This window comes from Liolophura sinensis, chromosome 9, assembly GCF_032854445.1.
Source record: "Liolophura sinensis isolate JHLJ2023 chromosome 9, CUHK_Ljap_v2, whole genome shotgun sequence".
NCBI classification, from domain to species: Eukaryota; Metazoa; Mollusca; class Polyplacophora; order Chitonida; family Chitonidae; genus Liolophura; species Liolophura sinensis.
The window spans coordinates 30,229,548-30,241,907 of NC_088303.1; the positions used below are offsets into that span (position 1 = coordinate 30,229,548).

The 12,360-nt window shown below is 40.0% G+C and overlaps 1 protein-coding gene across 1 annotated transcript; it reads left to right on the plus strand.

The window, feature by feature from the left end:
- The first annotated feature begins 9,026 nt into the window (after positions 1 to 9,026).
- LOC135475558 (galactoside alpha-(1,2)-fucosyltransferase 2-like) lies at positions 9,027 to 11,269 on the plus strand. The gene is made up of 2 exons (XM_064755484.1): positions 9,027 to 9,367; positions 9,959 to 11,269. The coding sequence occupies exons 1-2, from the start codon at positions 9,223 to 9,225 to the stop codon at positions 10,996 to 10,998; spliced, it is 1,185 nt and encodes a 394-aa protein (XP_064611554.1). The 5' UTR covers positions 9,027 to 9,222; the 3' UTR covers positions 10,999 to 11,269.
- Positions 11,270 to 12,360: the final 1,091 nt, after the last annotated feature.

The window sequence follows — 12,360 nt, forward strand, 5'->3', positions numbered from 1 at the left end:
TAAACCCCAAGCTCTTAAGCTTTCTCCTTACATCGCTCGTGCACCCGAGCTTTTCTTTACATCACTGCCACCGCTGTGTATAAAGCGCGTAGATAGGCTCGTTTACGCTTAGCCTCACAACAGATGTCAACCCGCCGACCTATTATCAGCATTCGTCTAGAAAAGAGATTCACATATTGGTGTCTTTTTGAAAAATGTTGCGCGTGCTTCAGATAAAGAGAATGTGTGTGTGTCAAGTATTGTTGCAAACAAAGGTTAAGACAGGGTTTTTGTGTTTTCTGACATCACTTTTTTAACTCATCACTGTGACTCTAGCTAGGGACCTAGGCATTGTTCAAAATTTGTATGCAGATTTTGCTAGTGGTTGCAAGGTTGTAAGCGAAAGTAGAGAGCGGCGCATGCACTGTGAGGAGAATGTGACCTATGGCCCGTGTTACGTCTGAACTACCCTAGTTGATCAGCCTGTATATGATGAAGAGAAAATGTGTTGCCAATTGATTACCAAGGTAACGTCTGCATCGTTCAAACTATGCACCAGCCTAGATGTGGTAGCGCATTTTTTTTAGGGAAAAAAAACTGCAGTAAATGACGCAAGGGCAAACGAGTGCAAACAACAAAGGTTTACTTTCGCCGTGAATTAAGCATTTCAAGGTTTCGGGCCTTGATTTATCAGTTCTACATGGTTGTAGCGGGAGCTTGCAGTGACTGCAGCAGATATGATCAATTGCCGTCGTAATAAGTAACTGCTGGTGGTAGTGAAACATCCACGTATTCAGACTTCACGGAAGACAGCACGAGGTCAGAATACCATGAGACAATCAGAGCTTGATCTCACCAGTCTGTGACGACCCACAGGTATGTTCTCTTAACGTTAATCCCGTTACACAGGGTATATATATATATATATATATATATATATATATATATATATATATATATATATATATATATATATTTCCATGTGACAGCTCTACTTTCCACTGTTATATATCGGTAAGAGGTACAGTTGGACTAATTGAACGAAGTTACACAAGTGATTACAATGAAATACATGGTGTATTAAACACACAGTTCTAACTCGTACAGACCGACGATTGTCAGTTCTCAGAGATTACGCGTGCTTCCCGACCAGATTTGAACTCTTGAATACGCATACATTTATATACATGAAGTGGCTCAGTTGGTTAGCGCGCTAGCGCAGCGTAATGACCCAGGAGTCTCTCACCAATGCGGTGGCTGTGAGATCAAGTCCAGTTCATGCTGGCTTCCTCTCTGGCTGTAAGTTGGAAGGTCTTCCAGCAACCTGCAGATGGTCGTGGGTTTCGCCAGGCTTTGCCCGATTTCCACCCACCATAATGCTGCCGCCGTCGTATAAGTGAAATATTCTTGAGCACGGCGTCAAACACCAATCAAATAAATAAATAAATTTATACATGAATAGTTCCCAAGAATTTACATGTACGATTGAAACATATATATGTTGTGTTTTATATCACATGAAAACTATGTAAACACGGGATTTACACACATGTATTTTATAGTTGACAAGACTTGTCCTAAAGACACTCCTGGTGGACACACCTGACTACCTCCCATTTGCATATCCTCCGTAGGTTTTCCGCGGTGACAAGAACAGAACATCAGCACTGCAGACAAGCTTGGTGTGTCAAAGGCGAATATCCTAGAGCTCTCTGTGTGGATCAGGTAACAGGATAGGGGCTCTTTGTTTATACATAGTAACATTATTCTGCACAGGTCTGGTTTACACAAATCTCGAGTATGTTCCATGTTTTTACAGCGTTGCCGCCGGTCATGTATAGATAGTAATATAAATGATATTTTTAAACATACACAGATTTTGTGTACAAATTATAGTTAATATGATTATGTATTTTTGGATGTTGCGTTTCTCATGAAGAAGGGACATAGCAGTTTGGTGGTTTACATATCTAATTTGGTTTACCCGCGATACGCTCCATAATCCTAACCACTGATGTTCAGATGACAAATTCTAGTTTGTGGCTTTCGTATACCATTACTCAGGTCTTCATTTAGCGCCATTCAGCTGCGACGCCTGAATTGCCTGATTTGCCTGATTGGATCTGGTTGTCTACTTTGTGTCAGGCTTATACTGTGCACGTAGTTGTTAACTGTCCACGCCTATAACCTGTAGAGTGCATCTGGTATATGCACTACCCTCAGCCGTCACAAATGCGGTAATTGCCCTGTGCATTTGTGCATACAGTGCGGCTTCGTCATTTAAATGTGAATGCGGAAAAGTAGTTCGGAGTGTCAGCAGCCACTCTCACCTATAATGAAGACGCAGACCATTATTTACTGGGCTACATTGTTCTATTGTTATAGAAAATAATGCTAGTTGCGAAGGTTTCTTTGTCTTTAGTAATAGTAATACGCTTATATAAAAAGTGTTGAAGCAATCACAGCTACAGGTCATCAGTAACTCTCACCTGTGATGATGACATATCATAAAAGTATAGACTATGTTACAAGTTGGCTAGGTCCGGGTACAGTTATTCAGTTTACAGGGGCTTTTGTTTGTGGAGTATTTCCAGGTACATGTATACCATAGTATATGTAGTTTGTGGTCGATATTCAACCACGGAATAGGCTTTCGTCAGTGACCTGGTTATCTAAAGGATCAAATATTTAAAATTGGCATTGATTGCTCATGGAGGTAGAATCCATTCAGGCAGTAGTGAACAATGGAGTAAACACGTTTCATGTGAATAAATCAATTGCAGAGTGGCCGCATCAATGTCGCGTTTGGTCACATATGGTAGAATGATATTGTTAAATTTTTATTTATTTATTTGATTGGTGGTTTACGCCGTACTCTGGCAGCTGGCAGACCTTCCCACTTACGGCCGATATTGTTAAAGGATTAGAAACTCTACAGGAGTCACCGATATAATTAAACAGCTGCAGAGGGGCTTTGCCAGGAAGGCTTAGCAAAGACTTGGTGCATCGATCACCGCAATCTGAAACGTAAACGTCAAGATCAGTTTTTACACAAATGTCAGTTTAGAGCAGTACTTTGATCTTTGACAGACCAACCAGTATAAACTATAGGTGTGGCCTCCCTGGCTCAGTTGGTTAGCGCGCTAGCGCAGCGTAATGACCCAGGAGCCTCTCACCAATGCGGTTGCTGTGAGTTCAAGTCCAACTCTTGCTGTCTTCCTCTCGGGCCGTAAGTGGAAAGGTCTAGCAGCAGCCTGTGTATGGCTGTGGGTTTTCCTCGGTGTCTGCTCGGTTTCCTCCCACCATAATGCTGTCCGCCGTCGCATAAGTGAAATAACCTTGAGTACGGCCTAAAACACCAATCCAATAAATAAATAAATAAACTACAGATAACTAAAGTTGAATGTGCTTAGCTGTAGCGAACCGATAAGATCGATGGAATATTTATTTATTTGTTTATTTATTTGATTGGTGTTTTACTTATACTCATGAATATTTCACTTATACGACGGCCGCCAGCGTTATGGTGGGAAGAAAGACAGACCTTCCCACGTACGGCCAGAGAGGAAAGATCGATGGAATAAATGGTGCTGCTGTGCTAACAGCCATGGTGTAGTGTTTCGGTCCGGTAACAATAATTAACAGTGTACTCCTCGTATCTGTACTAAAGTTATACGTTTAGTAGCCACCAAGCATGACGTGTGTCCTGTGTCAAGTTTGTCCAGGTCCAGAACAGTATACAGAATAATTTATTTATGTATATATATATTTTTTTATTTGATTGGTGTCTGACGCCGTACTCACAACCTCAGTTCCACCACCATCAGTAGATCTTCCCACGAACGGCCAGAGAAGAAGACAGCATGGAGGCTCCTCGGTCATTGCGCTGCGCTAACGCCCAAAGCCACCAAGGCCCCATTAAATAAGAGAAATTCACTTTGCGAATTGATGAATTACGCCATGAATACCCAGGCGACGTTAGCATCTGTGGTTCGTGTTGGTTTGTGTGTGTGTGTGCTTTTCCGCACCCTACAAGACAGCCAGCGGACGGACGACAGATGGTTAAAAAGGGAAGTCTATACATTGCCCACATTAACACGCCCGGCTGATGAAATAAAAGACCAAAAAATGGACATTCATATTCTACGCCAATCACAACATGTAGCCATCGGCAAAATAAATGACCAAAGATGGGCATCTATGCGTATCCTCCCGTGACGTCAAACCTATGGTAAATTAATGATCAAAAATCTACATGTCTTTCGCGTGCATCGTTTTCATGTGATTATTTATTAAAGGTGATGACAACACAAATACTGCAACATTTTCAGTATTTCTAGAAAATTCATGGAATACACTAATTTTGAAACGAGCACCTAACACGGTCGTGTACATTGCTAATCTTTGAATACCAGGTTATGCTTAACAGTACTTACTACAATAGCTCAGCTGTATTTTTTAGAACATTGACGTTTAATAAATGGCAATTAATTTCACGACACTTTTTACTTGTATCTGTTTTGCCAGAGTACGTTTAAGCAAATACATGGGGAATCAGAATGAAACCGTGAATATATATGTACGTATGCTTGTGGTTTTGCATCGTACAGTTTTTCAGTCATAAGACGAAGAGGGACCATTAGGCAAGTGCGCATATATACTGTGGACTGAGCGAGTCCATGCCGCTGAAGTGCTTCCGGCCATGCCAGACACCATACATACCACCCCGCCCAGTTCACAATATACTGAAACCGGTCCGACCAACTTTGTTTCCCTGCTGTATTCTCTTAGTACTGAGGACCTGAGGACCCGGGTCTCCCGGCTTCGACGTGGACATTCTAATCATTACGCTACCGAAACTGTCCAAAACCTCACTGACTGAGGTTACCTGACTTAAACTGGGATGTAACGTGTGCCCATTTACTATCATAGTTCACTGTGGTTGCCGCTCTGGTTTACGTTTTATGCTGTTGTCTTTTATAATGCATTTAATGCCGCTATCAAGCGCTGACGATCAATGAAAGGCCTGCTGATCAACAACCTTCGGTTGATTGAACACGTGAGGTCTATCAGGAATATGTATGCAGAGCCCTACAGCAACATCGAGGTTAGATTTTCATCGTGCCTTTCTTGCTTTGTAAGGGACATTTTGTCTCCGCAAGAGAGGACACACCATCCACAGAAAAAAAGACGGTGATCGCATTTTCAGAGTTGAAGTGGACGTGAAGTGGAAAACAGGGAAAGAGTTGTGAAACAAATGTTACACAGTTCAAAGTTATGATTTGTAAGGTAGGCTCACAGGTTTACGTACACTACTGTTTAGTTTTAACTGATTAATTCTCTGTTATATATCGTCCTCAAGAAAGCAAGTTACGGGCTAAACAACAACATAAAAAAAAAGAGCCAAACTGTACTCCACAACTTACATGTACCATCAGCTTAAATTTTATTATAAATGTTTGACATTATTCAAGAACCATTAAGAGGAGAATTTAAATGTTGTATTTTGTTACGACCCAAACTGTCTGTATTATAAAGAGATGGCTTGTTCGAAATACACGACAGTTTAGCCGCACAAAAAAGTAACCAAAACCAGCAGATTTAATTTTACAACAATTTATTAGGTTTAACAAGAACAGATAACAAGACTTTTACAAACACTAAAGTACTTAAGTTTAACAAGAAAGGATAGCCGTATCTATACGAATACTTAGGTACTTACATGTACAACGGTGTCAAGTCCAAACGGACGGATATATTCCACAATGCAGAAAACCATATAGGCATAAATGCACAAATAAGAGGGAAAATCCACAGTGTAACTGAGTGTATGACGAAATATACACAAAATTCCACAGACAGGGTCCGTGTACTAATAAGCATTGTGTACACAAGAGCACAAATTAAATATACAAGTTCAGACTGAACAAGTGCTCGGTGGAGATAGGATATAACAAAGCCAGAGGCTATAAAGACACCAAAATTCAGCACAAAAAGGCCTACTAAAGTAATACACAGCGAAAGCATCCAAAACTCTCAATAATTCTCCTTTCTCCTCCTTTGACCTGCTTTCATAGGTCTTATATAGACTGGTGGAATTTTCTAGAATAAGACAATTCTTGAACGCTTGTTGTAAACAAACCGGTCCCGAACTGAGGATATTCTGGAAAATTCTAAGGCAGAGGCAGACAGCAGGCCCTGAACTCAGCATATGTAAACAGTGGCAAGCTAAATTTAGAAGCTGACGGCAGTTGTACACTTTCACAGATTGTGAAAAAAATTTTTAGCCATGATATCTGATATGAATAGCACAGCACAGTTCTAGCTGATATATTACTTGTCAAAGTTGCTTAGTAGTCAGCATTATACATATACATATGTAGATTGAACATTGAAAGATTAGGAAAATTCTGCTTTATGCAGATTGAAAAGGTATTCTGAGGAGAGCTATATTTCGAAGAATAGTTAGCAGGCTAAAGGTGAAGCTTTGAGTGAGCATAATGTGTGCGGAGTTTTGTGTCAAACCTCTGCAAAAACCAGTGAGTCAAGATTATTCCATCAAACGCTTTCTCCAGTTTTTTAAGTTCTACAGTGAGTACAATCGCCACTGCAGTGTACCTGGTGGGGTGTGAGAGGTACCTGATAAATTGTAAAGAAAGTGCAAAGAGGCTTCCCAGCTGTCTTCTTGAGGTGTAAATATGGCTTTTAACTACGGGTTCTCTTATGCTGCTCTAGCGGTGAGCCCGGAAAATAAGTAGCTTGTTGTGTCCGTTCACTGTCGGATAATATGCTTAAAATGGAAGAGTTGTTAAGACATAGAAATTCTCCAGATACAATATAGACAAAGGTTACGGGTGACTGATCACACCAACTCCACCAAAGGCATGCAAGTATTACGATAACATGTTCTTTAATCCACAGGGCCAACATTGGTACTCATATTGCAGAGATTTCTCACCAGCTGTTAATGCGCCATGCAAGAAAGCAATATGGTGGTCGCTTTTCCAGAGCTGCAGTGATGGACAGCGCTAAGCCATTTTCAAAGTAATAAAACGACTGTGCCCTATGACAAGCTTGTAAGACTGACCAGTTGAGCAGGCCAGCTCTTAAATATAACCCGCGGATAGGGCCACGTCAGGTGCACACTTTCTGATGACGCAGGGTCTTCACCAGTGTTTTAAGTCGACAAAACTTTTCTACCCTATTTTTGGAAAAGAGTTAACCACCATGCAGAAAAATTTGGCGGTCGTATTTCTAGAGCTGCAGTGGACGTGAACCAAAAAACATGACAAGATTTGTGAAACAGATGTTACACAGCTTAAAGTTATGATTTGTAAGGTAGGTACATAGATTTACGAACACTACTGTTCAACTACAGGTGACAAATTCTCTGTTGTGAATAGTACTCTAGAAAACAAAATGAATCAATAAATGCTTCAGGTTTAACGTCGAACTCAACAATTTTTCAGTCACATGGCGACGAGGTGTCATTAAGTGTGTGTACATATACTGTGTCTCCTGGTGACAGAGCGAGTCCATACCACCAAAGTGCTGCCGCCACTGAAGTATCATCCCGAAGACACCAGACATGACACCCAGCTCAGTCACACTATACTGACACAGGGCCAACCAATCCTGTTTCTTTGCCCTATTCTCTCAGTGCTAAGCGCCAAGCGAGGAAACAATAAGTACCATTATTAAAGTCTTTGGTATGACCCTACCCGGGTTTAATCTCAGGTTTTCCGTGTCGGACACTTTAAACATTCCTGAGAATGGTTCCTCTAGAAAACAAGTTACGAACTTAATATGGCGCAATGTATTGCAACAGCAACACATAAAGCAGTGAAACTGTGGTCCACAATTTACATGTACAAGAACATGTACTGTCAGCTTAAATTTTTCTTTTAGGTGTAAAGGATCTTTGACATTATCCCAGAGCTATTAATAAGAGAATTTTCACAGATTATATTTGCATCATGATATAACAGGCTAGTTAGCAAAATAATTTATATCATCAATTCAAAAGTGGAAACAATAAAACATGTAAATACGCATGAGTGATGCCTGTCTCAGCGTGCATCGTTGAAATTAAACCTCATCACAGTTGATTGCTATATGTAGTCAAGTCAGAAATATATTTCTGCTGAGTTTTCCTTTTTGAATAATTTGGAGATGACTGGTGAATCTATAATACAAATGCTCTATATTTTTAACATGTACACATATTCAACTTTTGACTCTTGACTCATACATTCATACGTTCTTTGCATTACAGGTGCAGCTATCAGGAAATCGTTGTGCGTTACACAGTGTTCAAGACAAAGATGTCGAAGACACCCTCAGAAGTTGTTTAAAATTTAGGGGACAGAGATGGAGGACGGCTTTCGAGAAGCCAACAATCGGCAACCTCGTAGATCAATCTGTTACCCTTTGTTAATAAAATTAACCACGCTTGTTTTCATTCCCCTTTTCGAGAGGAAGCTGGTTACAAATGTGACATTGTTTTGTTCTGGTGTTGAACTATGTAATGAAGTTACATGTGTGTTTTTTTTATTTCATTTATTTATTTTTTTTTGTTTTTTTTTGTTTGCTTTATATATGTACCTAATTTTTGTCTTACATCCATAAACGGATTAGAGTGTTGGTTATACATTGGTATTAAATGAAAACCCCACATTAGCTCCCAGCCATTGGTATGTGTTTAACTCAACGGTATTTCCATCTGGAATACCTATGTCCCGTGAAGGATGTATGAAGTCTCAGTGGCCAGTCTCAGGCAGTGTTCAGTAGAAAGTCGGCAGAGAAACAAAAGGACGACTGGCGATGGCTGGATTGCCCTTATGGGTTTATCTACCTCTGCTACACGATTTAATATCTATTAGAAAATAACGTTGGGCCGACATTAGACCATAAACGTTGGTTGGATGGTCTGTGTGGGATGACGTCCGTGCGAAAGTCTGCCATCTACCTGCGGAGGGCCGTAGGTTCCACCGTAGTACAAGTGAACTGTTCTTGAGTACGGCGTAAAACACCAATCAAATAAAAAAATATATCAAAGTGTAGCCCATAAGTGTAGCCCATAATCAGCACAGGCTAAGGACAAATATCTTTTGTGTAGGTTTACCTTTGGCAATTGTTGGGTTTCCTTTGTATCCCGCTAAACTGGGTTTACTTTGTTTTTCAGCATCCCGTTATCTACTGTTATTGGTGTTTGGCACCGACTTGGGAACTCGTACCAGTGCCATGGAGGCGTCTGGCTCTGCTTGTGTACTAGAGTATATGCCTGACCATAACAATATGAGAACTGAGACGTCCTGTTATCATTTCCCAGTGGCTATCATTCCCAAGAAACGGCCCATCTGTATAGCCTCTTGTCTGAAAATAATCCGTGAGTAGTTAAATTACTCAGAGATGGCAATATTCATATTTCTCCACATGTAAAAGTGGTATTTTAACAAAGTACCTACTGCAGACAAATAGCTCCTGTACATACAGACAGAACGCGAAAATGGTTTCCTGTCCTGTAATGTTCCACTGACCATATGCCGGCAGTACTGATGTCCATACGTGTTGTGGAAACCACAATGCCATGAAGGTTTTGACAGTCTTTCTTACATCATGTCATTCAAACCACTGTTACATTGTAAGAATCAACAGCTTTGCAAAGCAACTCCACTGGACCATGACCATGGCATATGGGCATGTATGTATCTTAAAGTGAACACGAAACCTGAAACTATAATTATATGTACACAGAAAAAAAGGGAGTAAATTCACAGGTATCACGGGAAATTGTTTTTTAAAATTTTATAAAAGTTTGAAATTTCTTATGGATAGACAAACATGGGTACAGTAAATCGGATTTTGAGATTACTAAAGTTTTAAAATTTATCCCTTCTTATTTTGAACTTTTGTGAGATGATACCCATTGATCCAATCATTTCTCCTATTGTCAGGAATTGAGATATTTCCTCATTAGTTTTAGGTGGTGTGATTTTGTGTTGTGGATACTGGATCTACTTAGGCTCAACTGCTCACAATGGTCGAATGTGGTGGAGGACCGAATTAGACAAGAATCTGGAAAATAGCCCTCATAATTTTATGGCACCCAGCCATCTGCGCGTCTGGAACTTCACCCTGTCCTATTTGGAGAGAACCAATCAAACAAAAATCGCCAAAATTATTCAGTATGAGTCACGGCAATCCAAACTATGTGTGTATACGCATAACATGGGACGTCTAGGGAATCGGATATTCCAAGTGGCGGGTTTGCTTGGCATAGCTCGAGACAAAGGCATGAGGCCTTTCTTTGAACTAGACAATGAGCTTCTCACGCTTTTCCAACTTCCGGATGTTGAATTGCTGCCCCCTGGACAGTGTAATCGGTTTCCCTCCCGTTTCGAACACAGGATCAGAGCATGCGATCCTGAAACATACAATTTCAGTAACAAAAGAAGCCTACAGTTGAAAGGATATTTCCAATCCTGGAAATACTTCCGTAACATCACATCGTTTATTCGACGCCAATATCAACTGCGACCTACAATTAAGCATGAAGCGAGCATTGCATTAATGCGGACCCTTTTGTTACAAACGTTTTCACTGGATAGATTTTGGTCGAGTACTCTGGTAGCTGTCCATGTCCGACGAACAGATATGGTGGGCTCAGATGCCAACACAGCTCCCCCATCTTATCTGCAGCATGCCACTCAGTACTTCCGCAAACTGTTCAGAAATGTGCTGTTTGTAGCGGCATCTGATGACATAACGTGGACAATGAAGTACCTGCCGCACAACGACACAGTGTTTTTACAGGGTAACCGAGCAGAGCTAGACTTTGCCATCTTGTCAATGTGTGATCATACCATTATGACCATTGGTACTTTCGGTTGGTGGATCGCCTGGCTCGTCGATGGTATCACAACTTACTACAAGTATCCACATGTTAAAGACTCATTTCTAGATAACAATACGGCACTAGACAATTATATTCCACCAGGTTGGATTGGTTTGGAGTGAAATTTGCATTATTTAATTTTTTGTAGTTCTTTATGAGTCATATTAAATTTTAACGTCTATTATAGTTTAATGCCTGTTCTGTAACTCTTACAAAGAATAACCCGAATTGCTGTAATCCCTCCCGCCACATTCGCCAATCATTTTTACCTTTTGCAGAATGAAATGTTTGTTAGACCAAGCTGTCTGGATTCCTCGACCTTGTGAAAATAAATTGATGAACACTTGTAGAGTGTGAAAAACTCAAACCAAATAAAGAAATAATTATAAATCATTGTGCAGTACGCTTATGTGTATGATGTCGGCAGTTAACCATGCAACTTTCAGTGTTCAGTGTAATGCACCAGTTAAGTCTCCCGTTTGAGGTCTTTTTATCAAAGAGTAATATACTGTGACGAAAAAGGAGCAAATGATTGGTAGACTTACCTTTAATATGTATGTATATCAATACAATTCATAGTTTATAAACAGAATAAAACAGAATGCTAACTGAATGAGGTCAGTTTGATCAGTATATTCTTAGCGTGCAGTATTTTCTTCCCAGTGATGAATAAATTTAAGGGGCAAATTAAAAGACAACAGCAAATTATAATTAAATTAAAGACGTCGATATATATTGGTTTAAAAAGTATTCTATGAAAAGTAAAAATGGTATAAAAATGAAGAAAAACATCTTGTCTAGTCAAAAGAATTTACCCTGCAAACTATTTAATCCATAGCTTACATTCCAAGTAGGCCTATTTGTAACTCATTATCGTCCTCAATGGACGATCCCCGCCGCTGCAATTCAGCTACATGCTATGTAAAGAAAAATGAAGAAAAAAAAAAAACACCACTTCTATCTCTGCTGTTACGTCGTGGTGTTTGTGACCTTGTCTCTGTGCCTTGTGTTCATAGCTATCCAGAAACGCTAACGTGTTACAAGAAAAAAACAGAAGTGTTCACAGCTTGGACCGACTTTTTTTAGGCAGATTTTCTCCCTCATACTAACACCTAAAATTATCTTGATTTTGCTTAGCTCCTCAAGGAACTGCGAAGGGATTACAAGAAACCGACATTGTATGGGCACAGTCTACATTCAGTTACTTTTGTATTCAATTACCTGATTTGAAGCTATTTACATTAACTAATTAAATGTTTGGGAACTAGCAGTTGGTCGTGATTTCAAACGGGCTCTATCCGCTTTCTTCCCCCCATAATGCATACCACCATCATGTAAGTGAGAAATATGTCACTTTCTTTTGAATAGTTATGACGTCACCAAGGCAATGAGTTCAAGCTTATGGAATTTTAACGTTATGAATTAGACAAAGTATTCTAACTGCATTTCTTGTATTTAGTGATATGGACGTTCAACATGTCAGT